Here is a 19,522-nt window from a genome sequence, read left to right on the forward strand (position 1 = left end):
AGTCAGAGAAGAACAAATACCATATGATTTCACTCATATGTGGCATCTAATGAACAAATTGAACTAACAAGCAAAACAGAGACAGACTCATAGATAGGGCAGATGGCAGCTAGTGGCAGGAAGGAGGTTAAAGGGTTGAGGAACTGAACAAAAAAGAAAAAGGACTCATGGACATGGACAACAGTGTGGTGATTGTTGGGGGTAAGGGGGTTTAAGGGGTCTAAATGATAATGGAAATAATATAAAGATAATTTTTAAAAAAGATTAAATGTTTTAAGATTCTGTCTCAATTTCAGTTATCTATTGTCTTAATGCAAATTCCATGTATTGGCTTTTCTCAAATTTAAGAAGTGGCACTATCATATAAACTATAATATGTAATCTGAACAGGTGCTGTTCTAGATACTTTACATATTTATTTACTTAATCCTTTTGTTATCATTATGAACTAAGTACTATTAACCACACTTTAAGGATGACTAAATTGAGTCAATAAGTGAGGTAAAAACTTTGTGAAGGCCATGGAACTAGGAAGTTTTGGAGCCAGGACACAATCCTACAGAGCCCCTTTCTTCCCAGGTGGTACTAGCCCCCATGCTTGTGTGCTCATTTCTTACCCCCGAAAGCAATTACCTGAGTAGCTGCTAGTTTGCCCACAGTGGAGGGGACAGGTACATCCACACATGTGTTCACTGTCTTAGGTGCCTGTGTACCCTGCTATTCCCTATGCATCCCTTGGGCTATGAAAGGGCACTTGGGTTGCAGCTACTTGTCCACTGTTAATCTTCCAGGTGAGTCACCAATTCTACACTAAGATACCTTGTTTTCAAGTTTAGCTTTACACTAATTAGAAGAAAATCCCACTATTTTGTAAACTTAATATATGTAGTACATAAGTTGAGGGGGCAGAAAGCATTAGTGAGAACTAAGGTTTCACTAGTTAATTTCCTCTGTATCTACCCTGGACTGGTTGAAATTCCCAAATCCTGACTCTACATCTGAGTGTTGTTGGGATCAAGAGGGTGGCAGGGGCTCTGTTTTTTTTTTTTTAAGTCTAATGCACCCACTGTCCTCAAGAACCTTTCTCCAAACCCACATTGATAGAATTAACTGTTTTTTATGTGTGCTCCAATAGTAATCTCTTTACACACAGTTATAATGCAAAAACAGATTTATTTGTATACACAACAATGAAGAAAAGCAGTCTTCTGCCCAATGGAGAAGATTAAGATTCTTAAGTAGCTGATTTGGGGATCTACTGCAGTGGGAAGACTTGCTTTGTTGCCTTCAGATGTTAGTCTTTACCTGACACTTCAGCTGGCTTTTTAAATGGGTCTTCTTTCTGCTGGGCCTTCTTTTCTTCATGCTTATGATATACAATCTGGTGTTCCAGATAGCTTGTGTTCCTCTTCTGTTTATCCAGGTACTTTCCCAGGAAGCGTACAAGCTACACAAATAAAATAGGGAAGGACTCTTAAGGACATTGTCTGCAACAGGAGGCCATCTAAAATCTTGCTACCTTTTCCCTGGCTGGTGTGGCTCAGTGGGTTGGAGGTAGGAGCATTGTCCCAGATGCCGAAAGGTTGTGGCATGCCTAAACTGCAGGTTCAGTCCCTCGTCAGGGTGGGTGTTAGAGGCAATCAATCAATGTTTCTCTCTCCATCCCTTCCCCTCTCTCTAAAATCAATAAGCATGTCCTCAGGTGAGGATAAAAAATTAAAATAAAATAAAATCTTGCTACCCAAATTATAGCTCATGGACCAACAGTCCTGGGAGCTGGTCAGAAGAACAGAATCTCAAGTTCCATTTCAGACCTTCTAAATCAGAACCTGCATTTTAAGAAGGGACTAGGTAGTTCATATGCACCTAGGCATTCAAAGAGCACTGATCTAAGACATTCACAACCTCCAGGTAAATACAAATATCTTTTTTCAGTGAATATGAGTGTAAGGGCAATTCATCAAAAGCACAGATTAATTTAAACAGGCTGCTACTGAAGTGGTTTTCCACCCTGTTTTTGTTTGTTTGTTTGTTTTAATCACATTGAGCTTTCAAGTAGGGGTCCCGACTCAATTCCCAGAGATTAAGTTTTAAGTAGCCTGGCATAAGGCTCAGGCATTTGTACCTCTTCGCAGCTCCTAAAGAAGTCCAATATGCATCATAACTTGTACAAAGATGCTAAGGGGTTACTGAGAAAGATGTTATAATTGCAAGGTGGAATGTTCTCTGTTAACCTGGGAAACTTCAGAGAGGTCTATAGAATAGTAAGTCACCATTAACATTCACTTTTGCAGGGGCCGTCTAGGACAGTGGTTCTCAAAGGGTGGCCCTTGGCCAGCAGCATCATAACCTGGAAACTTGTTAGAGATGAAAGTTCTTGCATGCCTCATGAAACTAGTTGAATTAGAAACTGGAGGTGAGGCCTGGTTTGTTTTAGTAAGCCCTCCAGGTGATTCTGATACCATTAAAATGTAAGCACTTCTTGTCTAGGAGATTTAAAAGCTAGCAACGAGAGTTATTTTGTTAAGTTGTTTAATTATCCAGAGTGCATTTTTCCTGGGACATCTCCCCCATCTTGCGTTGAGTTGCATTCCTTTTAACCGGGGCATCTACTCCTCCCACCTCTAATCTACTCCCAGCAGTAAATTCATATGCTTCCTTGGGGGAAAACAAGCACATGTTGGATGGTCCACTGCCTTAGACCCACTTCCCAGAAGCAAATCCTAATCCAGAAGTGAAAGATGACACTGCGCTCAGAACCATTTAACAACTTACTTCCTTCTCACTCTTCTCATAAGCATTATTCTTCAGGTCTTGCAGAAGCTTGGTTAACTCTTTCTCCATCTCCAGAGCAGACTCTAGAGCCTTTACGCCAGTTGCCCAGTTATCTATATCAGGCCTCTGTTGAAGAGAAACAGGGAAGTCACCTCAGGCACAGCCTTATTACATCCTACACCCTGGGTGGGCTTATGACTAGGTTTCTATGGCCCAATTGTTTGTAAACTTTGTGGCAAATGGAATCATCCAAGCATCTTCAATACTGATGTCTGCATTTCCCTTGCAGACATTAGAACTTAAGTGATATGCAGTACAACCTTGGCATCAGGATTTTTAAAAGCTCCCCATGTAACTTGAAAGTGTTTACAAGTCATGGGTGCCACCAGCACAGTTACGTGCACGACTCCATTAGCTTTGGAATTCCATGAGGGTGCTTTACTTCAGTTACTACCAGACATTTACTAGTTCTCTCTATAAAGCTAAAGTTCAAAGAATCCCTCAGATAAGTGGGGGTAATTCTAGATGTAATACCCCCAACTAAGGTTTAAATTAGTTCTTCTAAGTGTCTGTCCCAACGAACAAAAGTTTGTTTCACTTCACTGAAGAGATAGCCATTTTAAATACCTGAACATGCACCCAAATTAGACTAAAGATCTGATATAGGATGTTAATTGTTTTAGGAAGAGGCCATTACAGTTGTGCTTCTCAAGCTATGCAGAGCATCAGAATCACCTGGGGAGCTTGTTAAATTACAGCTCCTAGGACCCCACACCTACAGAATCTGATCCGGTTTGACTGTGAATTTGCGTTTCTAATGAGTTCCTAGGTGATGCTGATGCTGCTGGTCCAGGGACCACACTATATGTAGCTCATTGAGAAAAGCTAAATGAGCATCTAACGGCTACAAGTTACTCAAAATGATATGAAGAGGCTACAGAGAAAACATACGCTTGCCCTCAGAGTCAGTTAGTATAATCCCATGTATACTATGAGTGACCCAACAAGTTCTATAGCAACTAATGACTTACTTCTCTGGACCTGGCAAAGGCCCCATGGAAATCGTTATGACAAATTACATAGTCACCTTAATCACCGGAAGGCAGATTTTACACTCACGTCTTCTTAGATATCTTAGGAATTGCTTCCCATGTTCCCTCTTCACCTCAGCTTGGTCTTCGAAGAATGCGGCAAAGAGAGGTGCTCCCGTGTCTTCATTGTAATAGCAGGCCTGGGACAGGGGTGAGAATGGGGAGAAATTGGAGGTGAGACACGCTGACTTTTAAGACTAGAAATCATTTACAAACTCACTTTATTGTCTCTGTGCTTGCCCGAGAGAGGCCTTTGTTCAGCCTGGGGTCCTTGGTTTGTCCTTTGACTTCCAGAAGGCCCCAGCTGTCTTTCACACCCAGGACACCTCAAAGAGAAGCCACCCAGATTTTAAAATGCTGAGGCCTAATCTTTGGCTCGGAGTTGTGAAGCCCATATGCTAGCACTTATATCCAGTAGTTGTGTAGACACAGCAGAAGTCCAGCATAAATTGACCTTTTAAAGCCAATCTATCGTACCAATTCTAACATATGTATATTAACTCTAAAAGAGAATGCGTGTGAAAAATTATTTTTTCACTCTACCATCAGTGTCTGATGCCCATATAGTTTTGGGAACCCACTGGAAAGAACTGTAATTCTTCCTATCTTAGCCCATACTTTACAATCATAGCTCTAAATCATTAGGCCACAAAGCAGCAAAATCCTAGCCACCAAGCTGCTGTTACATCTAGCATCATAACACAAACGTGGCCAAAACCACCACTACTAAGGATGTACAAGATATATATGTCATCACCCAGATCAGAGCTGAAACCTCCTTCACAGTGGCTGAAGAACCCATACTAACCATAGATAAATAAGCATCACTGATGTGCAGCTCATAAGATGCCACATGATTAATAGCAACCTGAGATGCTTCAGAGATGCGGGCCTGGGATGCCATCTCAGCTCTAGAGAAAACCAGGCATAAACAGTGCTACCCAGCAACCTATAGGACTTCTTAAATACTAGTAGGCAGCCAGCCCACTTTCATACAGCTGAAAACTAGATGAAATTCCATACAGCTGAGATTAACAACTACTGACCCACTAATGAGGACATTGTTGCTGTGTGAATGAACCAATCTGACCAGGGAAAAAGGTGAAGAAAAAAAAGTTAATTCTCCTAAATATCCCAGCCAGTGTGGAGTACTCTCTCATGTTTTCTCTGTCATTTGAGAAGACTGATCCACTTTCTGAATAGAGAGGCAGTAACAGAGTAGATGCATTGGCTTTAATTTATTCCTTTCTTCAAAAACTATTTATGGCACACCACGCCAGGTCCTCCGGAGAATCTAAGACTAAAATACATTCTTTGCCCATAGGGACATATCTCCCACCCCATAAAGCTGCAACACACATAATTGATCTTAACACAGGATATGATGGGAGTTCTGAAGTGTCAAAGCATATTTAGCTGAGGGGATTAGGGCAGATTTTATTGATAAATTGGCATTTGGAATTGACCTTGGGAGGAGGGAGAGAATGTAGATGAACAGAAATGGAAGAAGGGAGTTCCACGTGGAGAATGCCACACCCAGGCTGCAGGGAAGACCTAAGAACGGTTTCTCCACGCTGCGGTGAGACTGCTCCACGTGGGGACCTTCGGGCTCCTTCCTCAGTTGGCCTTCCAGAAGTTCTCAGTGGCCTCAACATGCACCTTCTCTGAGAAGGTAGTCCCACAGCTCATACATAATAGGTGTGGACTCAACATCTGTTACATAAAAATATAGTTTACGTGTACAGCAGTGTGATTGCCCATAGCCTGTGAGTCCTTACATTGAGCCTAAGCCATGTCTGGCTGAACTGAAATAGAAGTGGCAGGTCTCCAAAGTGCATCCCTTGGAGGCGGTGAGGAGTGAGGAGGTTTCCCGAGGCCCAGCTCTTCCTGAGAGAAGGGGCCACACATTCTAACTTTGGCCCAGTCACAAATTAAAGTCATCAAAAGGAAGAGATAATTACAAAAAGTCCTATTATTAGTCACTTTTGTTTCTTGACCCAACCCTGCCATTGTCCCTAATTGAATTCATGCTTTTAGTCCCTGAAGGTGCTTTAAGTAAGTGTTTCCCAAACTGTAATTTGTATATAAATCACTGGCAGCTCTTGTTAAGATATAGATTCTAAGATATATAGTCCTGAGGGTTCAAATTTCTAACAATTCTGCCAAATGTTTCTGGTCCACGGACCAAATTTTGAGTAATAAGGGTTTAAGTATGGCTTTTAGTAATAAGCCATTTAGTAATATGGCTTAAGTAATAAGGCTTTTAAGTATCCTAAAAAGTTATTTGACTAAAAGTTTGGTAAGACATGGGACACAAATGGTACCACTGGGGAACCCTCTCGTAGGGGAGGAGAGGAGACCCATCTGCTGCCTCTCTACGGCCGCTGCGCCGCTTGGCTCATCGGAGCCCCCAGGCCACCCTCCACACTTAGTACCTCATATAATTACTTGCAGTTCATCCTGATAATTCACGATAATCTCCCTATCCTAAATTCAGCAGATTGTTAACCTTGATTCCATCTTTACCTTAACTCCCCCTTTTCATATTACCTAGTATGTCAGTGGCCTGGGGTTTGAGACATGGACACCTTTTACTGACTGTATCTCTTAAAAATGGCCGTGGCTCTCTTCCTGCTTTAGTTTTCATGCCAAAGACCCCTTATGTAAACTCTCTTTGTTTCAGAAGGGATTGTTAAATCCTCAATTTTCAAGAGGACAAACAAAACACCTCCACACATTTAGTTATACTCATGGCCTCTTTTATATTGGAAAAAATGAAAATATAGCAAATAAAATATAAAATTTGATGAATAGAAAATAATCCTGTGTAAAATGTAAGATAGGTGAAATTTGTCCTTTAGTTCTCCGGATGCCTTTTTTTCCTAAATTGCTTCCTATGGGCTGAAACTTTATTACATACAATTCTGGTAAGAGTATGTAAAATTATAGCTTTTAAAATGAATACAGTTTTTGTGATTGAATAAAAGATCACTGTATAAACTTAGTGTATCCTACAGAAATTATAAAGCATCTACTTTCAGTGGGCCCAAGAAAATAGCAATAAGCAGGTATTGTGATTGATATGATAATGGCTGTATACATAAATATACTTCATCAGAAATGAAATGCAGAATGAATAGGAATACATTAGTATTTGAGACTGCATAGTTTCCCTGGAGACATAATCACAAGTGCCAAAAGAACTTGTATCTAAAGTCACTATAATAGGCCCTGGCTGGGTAGCGCAGTTGGTTATAGCATTGCCCCAATACACCAAGGCTGCGGGTTCAGTCCTTGGTTGGGGCACAGACAGGAGTCAACCAGTGAGTGCATGGGTAAGTGGAGCAACGAATTGACATTTTCCATTCTCTGTCTCTCAAATCAATAAATAAAATTTTAAAAATAAAGCCACCATAATAGCCACTTCTATTATCTCAATTGACAAATCTGTGGTCCTTAATTTAAATGCATATTTCAATGAAAAATAGAAATAATACTTTTTAATATTCCTCTCACCCACCAAAACAACCTGGCCACTTTCCAACAAAAGGGCAAGTGTGATTTCTTAAAAGAGACTTTAGTGTCTTTATTATATGAAATTGTACTCTAATCATTTTTGTTAAAATGAGAGCACACCATTGCATGAACTTTTCTACATGGGTTTTAAGGACACTAATCATTAATCATCATCATCATCTCACCACCACCACCACTAGCACTACGACTACCAACAGCAACAACAAAAAAAAACTTCTAGACAATGATCTCTAGTCTGGACAATGCATTTCTTGATCGGCATCCCTGTGCTGTGAGAGCTCCTGGCCTGCGGGAACATGATGCTGAATATTGACTATGAAAGCCTGGCTGTCTGTTTCTTGGAGGAATATGTGTTTAGTTTTGATTTCAGCTTAATATGACTCAGTGCCTGGAAATACGGCTGCTGATCTTACAGCCAACACTTAAAGCTTGCCTTTCAGCTGGGAGAAGGTTGTGCAGGGATTAGGCATGGGTGTTGGGAGAAGGGTTATAAGGTGGGTTTCTGTAATCTATAAAGTTCATTTGCAAAAGCTAAAGTGTTGACTGTCGATGTCAGAGATATGATCTTACACAAACCTAGTGGGGAAGAGAAGTATTTTTAAACATTCTTCAGGTCTTTGGTTCCCCCATCCCTTTTTACTCTAAGAAATATAGATTAATGAATAAAATTTTAAAATTAATGTTTATTTTACTATACTTTTATTAGCTTTATTCTTCTTTAAAGAAATTTTATTTATTTATTTTTAGAGCGAAGCAAAGGGAGAGAGAGAGGGAAGAGAAACATCAATGTGTAGTTGCTTTTCGAATGCCCCCTACTGGGGACCTGGCCTGCAACCCAGGCATGTGCCCTGACTGGAATCCAACTGGCAACACCTTGGTTTGCAGACTGGCACTCAATCCACTGAGCCACACCAGCCAGGGCTATTGTCTTTATTCTTATAGCCTGGACCTGAATATGGTATTTGAAATTAATGAGTGACATTATGAGCAATAATAATAATGATAAGTCTTGGTTAAGAAAGCAGGCTTTACTAGAGAGAGTGTGGGTTTGAATCCTGTCTTTGCCACTTTATTTAGTTAAGAGGTACTTTTCTAGGCATTAGGAATGTAGCAATAAACAAAACAGACAAAAATCCCTCCCTTCATGAGCAATACTTAGTAACATTAGGACATTAACTACTCTGTAACTCAGCTTCCTCCTCAGTGGGGATACTGTGATAATTTAAAGATAGGTAATATGATCATGAGCATACCACTTTAAAAAAAGGCAAAGAAGTATAGCTAAAAATGCAGTTGAAAATTAGAATATTAAAGTTGTTTATAAATTCAAAAAAGGAAACAAAGTTTCCAGTTCTAGGATTTCCACTTCATAACAGATTGATTTCAGCTGGATTTCAGCTGGATCGACCATATGCTTATCTGCAGAGATACTTACACTTGGCCAGTGCTATAAAATTTATTATATAAAGATAAATTTTCTTTTAGGGAAAGCAATTTTTAAAATTTTACAGCTAAAGGCAAACTATGGTAGTGAATATGGGTATCTGATTTATTTTCCACTTTTACTCTCTTTTTGAGTTAATTACCACATTAATGAAAGTTGATCATAGTAATTTCAGAATAAAAAGAAAGGAAGGTGGAGGGAAGAAATAAAATATAACAGAGCCAAGAAATTAGAGTGGATTCTAAAAATAAAAAATGAAAAGACACCTAAAGAGAAATTTAACCTCTTTCAAATTCTTACGAATTTGACATGGTCTATTGGAGATCCATGCCAGAAAAGAAACTGATAGTTTTAAAATAATTGCTATGTATCAGGCACAGTGCTAAACTCTTGATATCTTATTTCCTCTCATTCATAAAAAAAAAAAAACTTGAGAAATCTTTCTTCTTACCTGTGCTTTACAGGTGAGGAGCAGAGGTTCGGGGAGGTAAGTGAAGAACAGAAGCTGCTAAGCATAATAATGAACCGAGTCAGGTGGGTAGATATTAGCTGGACCAGGTAAGTCTTGAATTTGATTTTGAGCACAGAAAGGAAAGAAAGTTTGGAACTGAACAGTGTTTCTCCCATGAGTCACCGGGGAGTTGCTATGCTGTTGTCTGCCTAAACTATTGATTTGCACAACTGGTGTCCCAGGGTTGGAAAGCCCCTGTGTGTTTAACTTGTAAAGTCCTTTAATGGGTGTCTGGCAACGCCAAGGATAATGATGACTAATGGCTGGAGGGTTGAAGGTCTCCACCTCCAGGCAGTGTTGAAATTAAAAGCTAGCTTTGATTCTAGACAGATAATCAGCTTGCTACATTGAACAGATTCCAAGCCACAGACTTTGAAGCTCCAACATTTGCACCCATTTCTATTGAAATCTATCTCTGGATCTATGTTAAATCTTCTTCTCGCCCCCACACATTCCAATTTCACAATGGGAAGGAAGAAATAAATGTGAGTGTTCTGCACTCATGGATCTAACTGCAAAGAAACCATGAAGAAAATCTGTTTCCAACTCTGTTCACTCCCATCACTTTGAATTGTAACCTTCAATTTAATTACTAGGCATCCTCCAATTGCTTTTACACTGTGCTCAACTAATTATTAACCCTCAAACTCATTTTTGTTCCCTAAAAAATGGAAGAATTGATTTAATTATACCTTTCAGACTTTGCCCCTCTAGGTATTCATAGATCAATTCACTTGGTAGGCTATCAGAGGCAAGACAAACAGGAGGCATTGCTCAGTCAGAAACATCCTTGAATGGAGGCAAGTCTGCTTTCTGTTCACATGTTAATTGGACTTCTTTGCTGGATTTTGTTTGAAGGGATTTGGTAATAAAACAAATTGGCAAACCATTGGACTAGTTTCTTTCTACCTCATACAGTCTAAGGTAGTGATCCCCTGTGGTTCTGCCACCTTAACAACTCTAACAGAGGCAAGAGCTCTTCTATCTATTTACATTTTGCATGCATTCAGAGACTTAGAAACAGACAGGTACTAAGTGACTTAGAGACATAGAGGCCAGATCTGTGGGTGATATGTAACACTCGGCTGCATGCACGCACAGGAACTGATTCTGGTAGAGGGACCTCCAGGGATAAATTCCTTTGTCATGAAGTCATTCATAGGCACTTCTCAGGTACTAGGGAAAACAAAATAAAACAAACAAAAAAACCCCTCATACACCTATTTTCCCTGGCACTGTTGACCCTGCTAATTTGATATCGCAGAACAGTGTTGGTGAATTCTAAGCAGAGCCCAAGAGCAGCATATAACCTTAGCTCTCCCCTGCTCCTCCGCCCTCCCCTGCTCCCTTGGCAGCCTCTCCCATTCTGCCTGAGCACTTGAGAGAGCAGAAGTTTATTTCAATAGGTCTTAGGTCAGACACTCAAAGTTACCATGGTTAGTGGAAATCAACTCCAACGCCTACAGGATCACCGGGTGAGGCGTAGAATGTGCCCCTCCCAGCTTCCGAGGCTGTGGAGAGCAGCCCCATGCTTGCTTGGTGGCTGTGTAGCTCACAGGAGGCCTCCCTGCTGCCTCAGTGCCTAAGGAGGGTGCCTGCTGGGGACCTGTGTATAGATCAGGGTGGAGTTGGGGCAGGGTGTTCTAGTACAAACTTGGTTCTACTTTGAGCTCCTAAAAAGAAAGAGTTTAAAAGGTTCAAATTGTTAATAGAGTCACTAATGTTGTTACAGAACAAACAAGGGGGGCCTGGGATGATATACTATTATTGAAAGAAGCCCCTGGGTCTGTTATGTCTGCCGCCAGCGCAAAGACGTCTCTCAATGCCAGAGATTCGTGAAAAGGAAAGGAAATGTTTATTTAATGCTATACAAACTTAAAGTAGTGACCTGATGTCTTTATCAAAAATCCTAAAGTCCCTTAAAACACCCACAAACAGAGTCCTTCCTTCCTTCCCCCTTTGCCCAGTCCAGAGTACTGTATCTCAGGAAAGGAAATAGAAGTCCATGGCTCAGGCAGTCCTCTGGTTATTCCCAGTTAGTACTCCATCTCGACTGGGAGACCTCCCTGGGTTCCCAGCACCCTCAGCTGAGTCGCCAGGATCTCTGCTAAAACCAGGTGGTGGTTCCCCCTTCTAAAGCTGTGGGGGTCCCCACTCTGGCAAAGGCACGTGGTCCTCTCTCCCAGGGCCACGGGAGTCCCCACTCAGCCAAAACCGAGTGCTTCTCCCCCTGCGCAATGGCTGCAAGGAGGGGTGGGGGCGGTTGCCAACTCTGCCAAAGCCAAGTAGCGGTTCTCTGCTAAAGCCGCATGGTGATTCTCTCTTGCAGGGCTGTGGGAGTCCTCACACTGCTAAAGCTGCATGGTTCTCCCCTCAATGGCTGCAAGGGGGAAAGGGGTGAAGACATCTTAAAATCTCCTGGACACCTTAAGTTTTGGACCCCATTTCAAATGCCTATTTGGGGTTCCCCCCTCTTGGCTGCACCCTGTAACAATGTGAGTAATTGGAATGCTTTCTGGAGACGTTCAGAGGGTGGAAAAGGTGTGACAGTGTATCTGCCCAAGCTGTCCTATCCATCTGCTTCCAGCCTCACCCCTCATATTCCATCCCCTGCTTACAAAGTGACCTATCTCAGATGTGAACTTGATCACGCCATCTTCTGCCTCAGTGCCTTCCATGGTGTTCCATTCACTCCTGAATACAGTTCAAGGTTTATGGCACAACATACAAAAGAGCAGCCTCATCATGCTCTATTCACTCTGCACCTTTGATTCCTGCCATTCCATTACCACTCCAGCTGAGGGTCAGGACCCAAAATCTTAGCCTGGCTGGGTAGAGAAGACTGTGAGAGTACCTTCTTTTTTACTTTTAAAAATACTCTGTGTTTCTCAAGTCTCCCTGCAACAAGATCAATGAATGCCTCTATTAAAAATAATGTTTGTGGGGAGGGCTGGGATCAGAGTAAAAGGCAGAAAACTGTACTTGAACAACAATTGAAATTCAAAAAAATATTTCTGGCATACGAAGAAAAAAATAATGCTTGTAAAAATAGAGTGAATATTCATTGCCAGGCACTACTGTATTCGAAGTTAACTCATTTAATCATTACAATAATCCTAAGTGATAGGTACTATTTCTAACTTAATCTCTTGGATGAGGAAACCGAGGCACAGAAAGGTTCAATAGTTGCCCAAGGTCACAAGTCCCAAAGCCAGCTTTCAGACTCTGGCAGTCAGGTTCCAGGAGTCATCCTCTTAACCAAGCTCGAGTACAGCCTCTCATTAAAAATGCAGATTCACGGGCCCCTCCACAGCCCAAGGGTACACGTTTTAGACGAAATCCCAAGGTGAGTCTTCTACACAGGAGTTTGAAAACTATTATTGTAAACGTGCTCAAATAGAAAATGGTGGAAGGTGAGTGCCCTCTAGTGTATACACATGAGTGCCACACATTTATTTGTTGGTGTTGAACTAGATCTTATATTTATTTTTTAATAGTTTATTTGTATTGTATTTTTTCTATCACCAATTATCCCCCTTACACCCTCTTACACCTCCTGCACTCCCTTCTGTTCCAAATCAGATCTTTCACCTGTTCCTCACAAACAAGCCAGATTTCATGCTGTACAAATCGTAAGGGCTGTATCAAGATAATTTCCATATCAATGGCTTAACTGATTAATACTAACTTAAATTTATTTTTGTCACAAAAGCATTATATGAACATAGCCAGCTAACTGTCATTCTTCACACCTCAGCAGCCTCTGCAGATTCAATTTAAATATTGGAAGACTCCATCCCAACAAGTCCAGTTATTAGGGATGCAGGCTCGTATCCGTAGTATACAATAACTGCTAAGTGAGAAGCACCAAATCCATCCTGTGCAGGTGGCAGACTTTAGTCATCTTACCTGTGATGGCTGCCTTACAGTGTTAATTGTCTTTGATAGGTGCTGCTCAATTTACTACCTCAGAAGGGAATTAGACTTTCAGCCTTCTGTTCTCTTTAAATGAAAGCTGGAGGGGAGGAGAATCCATTAACTATTTAGTATGACGTGTATAAATCCTCTATGTTACTATGTTAGGCTATTGTTATTTCCCAAACAGCAAAACATCCATATATTTTTGAGGTTGCAGTTAAGTGTCTATAGCAAAAAGACCCCAGAACATAGTGGATAAAACAAGATTGAAGAGTATTTTCTCTGATATAAATGTGCAGAGACAGTAAGTAGTCCCAAGAGTAGAGCTCTTACATCTGCACTCAACACACAGATTCCATTTCTGGGTTCAAAGTGGCCGCTCTACAGCCTGCTCTCACATCTGTATCCCAGCCAGCAGAGAAAAGGCCAGGGAAGGGCATGTCCATTCCTTTTAAGAACAAACTCAAAAGTGGCATGCAATGGTGTTGTTCACATTCCACTGGCCATAATTTGGTCATATGTTTCAAGAGAGGGTGGACATGTCTTTAGTGAGACAGCTATATGCCCCCACTGAAAACTGGAGTACCATGATTAAAGGAAGAGAGGGAAAATGGATTTTCAGTGGACTGGCTGTCTCTGCCATAATCCATTTTATATATTTGGACATGTTAAATGTGATTCTCTAGGCAGCCAGTACTTCACAGAAAAGAGACAAGAAAATAAGTACCAGGAATTTCAAGAACACCAGTTAATGAAATGATAGAAGTTTTACACAGATGCTGCTGATTCAGTTGAGAAAGTTATTTTTTTTTCCTTTAAGGTCCTTCATGGTAGGGACTTCTGAATTATGGATCTAGACAATTGGTTGAAAATGAAGTACAGGCAGTCCTTGCACTGCATGGTTTCAATATTTACAAAGTTGAGTGTTACCATGGTTTAGTTAAATACCACTAGTTCCCCAGCACCACAGTTCACATTTCCATGACCACGTTATGTAACCGTGGGTAATTGCATCAAGCACAAACGTTGTGCTAGCTCTTCAGTCCACAGATCACTACAGAAGTAACAGGAGCATTTAATGGTCACGGACCAATCATGTTACTGTTTTCAAAGCCTGTCAGTGATTGGTCACTGCACATCCGTTATTCAGTTCACACACAGAGAGTGGTGTGTAGCTATCTTGCTTCCTTGTTTACCAGTGAATAAACCCATGTGATATTTTTAGAAAAGTGAATAACTGAAACAAGTAATTGGGCAACAAAGATGAAAGTGCAGCAAGGAAAAAAGTGCTAACAATGGAAATGAAATTCTAATCAAATATAATGGAATTATAGAAGAAATAGCTGACCACAGAAATATCAGCATTGTCATCTTTTGAGGCAATTAAATCTTCAGTCAGAGGAACTGTATTTGTCGGGGTTCTCCAGAGAAATAGAACCAACAGGGTGTGTGTTTGTGTGTATGTATAGAGAGAGAGTGGGAGGGAGAGGGAGAGGGAGAAAGAGAGAGTCATAGACAGAGACAGAGACAGAGACAGATGCACACACACACACACACAGAGGGAGAGAGTTGTTTTAAGGAACTGGCTCACATGTTTATGGATGTTGTCAAGTTCAAAATCTGCCAGGTCGTCAAGCAGGCTGACTGCCCAGGGAAGAGCTGATGTTACTATTCAAGGTTTGACCAAAACTCTAGGCCCCATGGCCCAACCAAGCTGATACATAAAATTAAGCATCATGGGAACTTAGGGAAGGTGAACTTATTGACATAAATGAAGAAAGTGGTTATGACAAGCCAGATAAAGATGTCCCAAAGGAAGTGATGGTGGTAAAAACAACAAAATTCACATTAAAGGAACTTTTGGGGTGTTGCACAACATTTAAACCACAAAGAATAGAATACTGGAAGCTAAGACAGGTCACCAAGGCGTAGACAAGATGCTCTCCCACATCATGAGTTATACAATAATAAGAGGAAGGCAAGCACTGTTCAAACTATTTTGACAAGGAAAAAGAAATAAAACACTTTAATTCTGAATGTTCCTAATTCTTTAAATTTCAGTATACTTAATTAGTATTAGTTTTGATATTTTTTCATTTTGGACAGAAATTTCAAAGATCACAGAATGATCATAATTATTTAATATTGATGATTAAGATTTATTTGTCAGCCCTGGCCGGTGGGGCTCAGTCATTGGCGTCTTGTCCCGTAACTGAAAGGCTGTGGGTTCAATTCCCTATCAGAGCACATGCCTGGGTTGTAGGTTCATCCCTGGTCTGGATGGGTATGACCCCCATTTCCCATGTGGATCCCTGGCCTGGGCATGATGCCTCTCTTGCATCGATGTTTCTCTCCCTCCCTTCTTCTCATCCCTCTTTTCTCTCTAAAAAAAGCAACTTTTTATCCGTGGACAAGGATAAAAATAAAATTTTAAAAAAAGATTGATTTGTCTGACTTCAGTTTGCACAGTCATTTTTACCATCCTTAAGTATCATGCAAAGTGGGACAACTTGTATATTTCATTTAAAGAGATTATCTGGTGGCCCAAATGAAAACTCTGTTTCTAGGAGAATAGGAGAAGGGTGGTACCTTCTTTGTGCACTCTAAATTCCTAGTAAGGTGTTGGTGTTTAGAAAATACTGGCCTCATTTTTTTGGTGGACAATGACTCTGAGTCAGATGAAGAACAGGGGGGTACTGTTAAGAGACCATCAGAAACAAAGTCTATACTTGGTCTGTGCCTAAACCCCTAACCCGAGGCTTCAGTTTCCTGATCCATCACATGAGGGTAATACTAGCGGTCCTGTCTATGCTACGGTTGTTATGGACACAGCCCATAGGAAGTGCTAAGTAAGTGTCCATTTGACCAAGACTAGTTAATCCCCAAAAGTTCTCATAACCTGTTGATTACAGTTGAGACTAGGACATTAAGGCTGCCTAGGTTCTGGCTAGGGTGAGGCTAAGCGTGGGGGCCAATATTTGGACCAAGAAAGCCAGGTCCTTCAAAGGTACGTACATACATACATTCGAACCAAACATATGTAATACTTTGCCCCAATCCTCATTCCCATTCCCCTTGACCTTTGTGCTCTCTAAAGGGAGGCTGAGTGGCTCCGTGCGGGAAGAGGAATAAAGAGAAAAATCTTAAGTCTAGTCATGGCATCTCCTAGTGGTGCATTGCATATTCTTGCTGTTTTAGTTTCTCTCTGTTGTCTATACTCCTTACCACTAAACAAATAAATAAACAAATAAATAAAACTAATAAAATAATAAAATAAAATAAAAACATGCTCAAGTCTCCACCTCAAAAAAAAAAAATCAATCCTATAACTAACTGCCCACCTTGAGCCACTGTTGTTCTATATATTCTGTCAATTTCAACTTAGCTGCCACCTCTTCCAGTTTTCTGAAGCTCTTGTCTCAGAGGTAGCAGTAACTTCCTAATTTCCAGCGTCTGGGAGTTGGCACTCAGATTCTCTGATCAGAGAGTACAGCATTCTAGTCTCTGAGTACACTGTCCTCCTTGACCCCCTCTTCCCCCAGGCTTTGGTGATATAGCACCAAATGTCCTAAGACTTCTTGTTTCCCTTGTCCCCCAATGTCTCTGGTGTCTGGTCTTCTGAATTTGAGCCCTTTATCATTTTGTTCTAAATGTTCTTTTATGTACTTTTCATCATTCCAGCTATGGGTATCTCACATATCTACCCTTCCAGCCCTCACCCCTCTCCGGACCCACATTTCTATTTATAGAGTCCACCAGCATCTCAAATTCAAATGTGCATCTCCCTCCTTATGCATTCATTCAATCTCTTCACTTTCAGAAACAGGTCCTGGTCCCAGATAAACAGTTATACACAGGGGGAAAGGTCACTCTAGATAGCTACAGAAAACAAAGGGAACTGACTTTTTACTCCTAAGTTTATAAAAATGTTGATATGGGTTTAAGTTAAAAGGTTTTAAATGTGTATGTATATTCCCAAAGGGTACTCTAGTTTACCAGATGAAATAATTCTCCATGACATGAATAAAAGCAGCTTTTCATCTCTCCTGCGAATACCACTGGTTGCAAGCACCATGAAGTCATTGTGGAGGCAGGTACCCAGGAGCAATGTTGAATGTCTTTGTTATTGCCGTCTGATGAGGACTGCTCCCAACACTAGCCCAATGCTTATTGTTCCTTGATTGCATAACTGAAGGGACTCCTGCATGTATCCCAACATCTTATTCCCAACATTTTTTTAAATGACGCCCCCAACCCCCACCAACCTTTTCAGTAGACCCATGACATCCTTAGGTCTCCTAGAACAGATGTTGAGAGCATTGTATAGCAGAGGGGTGGATGGCCAGGAAACTCTTGTATTCAGGCAAATGGACGACTGGAGAGTTTTTGGCTGTTTGGTGGAGATAATTTTTAAATCTCTGGATCACACTGATTACTTCTTGTCCCCCCTATATTTCGACTTCTTCCTTCTGAATCACATATTTCTGTGAATCTTAGATCCACAGGCTCAATACTCTGGAATCATCTTCAAAAATTTCTCTCTATAATGGGCACCTATGAAATTGCCTGCTCACCGTATTTCCCCCTTTTTTAGAAATGACATTCCACACTCACCACCCACCCTCCCCAACGCTGATTACAGTGGGATGTTCCTATGTTCTAACATAGTCTCATCCCTCCCCTACTCCTGGCCATTGTTGACTGGTTCTAGGGAGGGCATTTGAACCAACATGGAATAATTAGAGTATTAGGAGGACTTAAGTTGCAAGTAGAAGAAAACCTGATGAACAGTACCTTAATTTACTTCTTTCCCCATATAACATGAACTCCAAAGGTAGGCAGCCCAGGGCTGGTGCATCTGCGCAAGGATGCCATCAGCACCCAGCCTCCTTCTATCTTATTTTTCTACAGACTTTTTCACTGGACTTTTATAATCTTGATTACAAAATGGTTGCTGGAACTCCAGATACCATACGTGTATTACTGTAGGGAAGATTTATTTTTTGGGGGGAGGGGGAGGCTAAAGGCAGAGAAGGTAAAGAACTTAAAGGACTTACAAAGGCTCTCTTTTATAAAATGTTTCTAGAATAATTAGGTGGTATATATACCTCTATGAAAAATTAATTTTAAAATTACTTCATTAGAATTCATAACCCTCATTAGAATTTCTAAGAAATTGCCAGAAGTGTGCCAAGGCAAAGATATCTCTTTGGCAATACTTTGTTTATAATTAGCCTGAGTTTTTTATCTAGCCAAAAGTAACTGAGCTGAGTCACTATGATAATACATTTCTTAAGTTTGACTTTCAGAATTTGAGAATTGGTGAAAACAGTACAATTCAGTAAAGCTGGTGGGAATTATGGATGTGTGTGTGCGTGTGTTTAGAAGGTAGTAAAGCTATCTGTCAGAGGGATGTCAGAGTGCCTTTTAATTCTCTTTGGAAAAGGGCAAATTAATATACCATCAGCAGGCCCAAAGTCAGTTATGTTCAACAGGGCTTTGGAGAATAGAGGAGGGGCAAAGTTCATAAGGATTCTGAGGAGCATGTGTATTTTGAAAAATGATACTTAATATACCTATACCTCTTGAGTGTGTATGAGGCTAGTGAGATTCTTTTTGGCTGGTAGGGTCACATAGAACATAAAGCATTGTAGGAAACTGGGTTCAAAAATCAATGAGAACCCCTATCTTCTAGTTATATGTTTTATGACTTATTATAAACTTTTTACTTGTCCCTGCTAGCTTTCTGATACTTGAAATTGATTAATGGGGGATCCCTTTTACTCTCCACCCGCAAATCAGGCTTGAATACAAGTATCCTTCCTGTAGACAATTTCAACCCCCCAGGAAATGATTTAAACTCACATTAACCAGACTCTCAAGCTCTATTTTAAACACAGGTATCTGTGAAGGTGAAGGGAGGGAGAGTGTTGGAAGCCAGGGGAGGAAGTGAGAGAGGCCCTTTGTATAGAGCGGTTAAAGATGGGAAGGGATGGAAACCTTGAGACTAGTGCACAATTGGCTCAATACCAGCCTATCTGACTAGGTTCAGAATGGCCTATGCCTATCTTTCACTAACTTTATGGGTAGTCTTAAAATCAGAGCAATAATGAAAAGGGTTCTTTCAAATGGACCAGAGAGGTTTCTTCTTGATGAGATTCATGTTATCACCAGGCCCAGCCAAACCTCACCACAGGCATCTAGAAGAGGCAAAACGACACTCCTAGAGTGATAGTTCTTATCTTT

At 40.8% G+C, this 19,522-nt stretch overlaps 1 protein-coding gene across 1 annotated transcript; it reads right to left on the reverse strand.

The window, feature by feature from the left end:
• Positions 1–1,153: 1,153 nt before the first annotated feature.
• Positions 1,154–10,888, reverse strand: LOC123827410 (soma ferritin-like). The gene is made up of 5 exons (XM_045851900.1): positions 10,823–10,888; positions 9,299–9,355; positions 3,863–4,006; positions 2,776–2,901; positions 1,154–1,447 (listed from the first exon to the last, which is right to left on the reverse strand). Exons 1-5 carry the CDS (start codon positions 10,886–10,888, stop codon positions 1,295–1,297), a joined length of 546 nt encoding a protein of 181 aa, XP_045707856.1. The 3' UTR covers positions 1,154–1,294.
• Positions 10,889–19,522: the final 8,634 nt, after the last annotated feature.

Source organism: Phyllostomus hastatus, unplaced genomic scaffold, assembly GCF_019186645.2.
Source record: "Phyllostomus hastatus isolate PE091 unplaced genomic scaffold, TTU_PhHast_1.1 phas_contig_86, whole genome shotgun sequence".
NCBI classification, from domain to species: Eukaryota; Metazoa; Chordata; class Mammalia; order Chiroptera; family Phyllostomidae; genus Phyllostomus; species Phyllostomus hastatus.

Bases quoted from the DNA above. Each gene is read 5' to 3' on its own strand.
- LOC123827410 (XM_045851900.1), bottom strand. From the start codon at position 10,888: ATGGGGCTGCTCTCCACAGCCTCGGAAGCTGGGAGGGGCACATTCTAC. The intron at 9,356-10,822 runs GTAGGCGTTGGA...TATTATGCTTAG, and splicing joins ACGCCTCACCCGGTGATCCT to CAGCTTCTGTTCTTCACTTA. The intron at 1,448-2,775 runs GTAAGTTGTTAA...TTATTTGTGTAG, and splicing joins ATGAGAAGAGTGAGAAGGAA to CTTGTACGCTTCCTGGGAAA.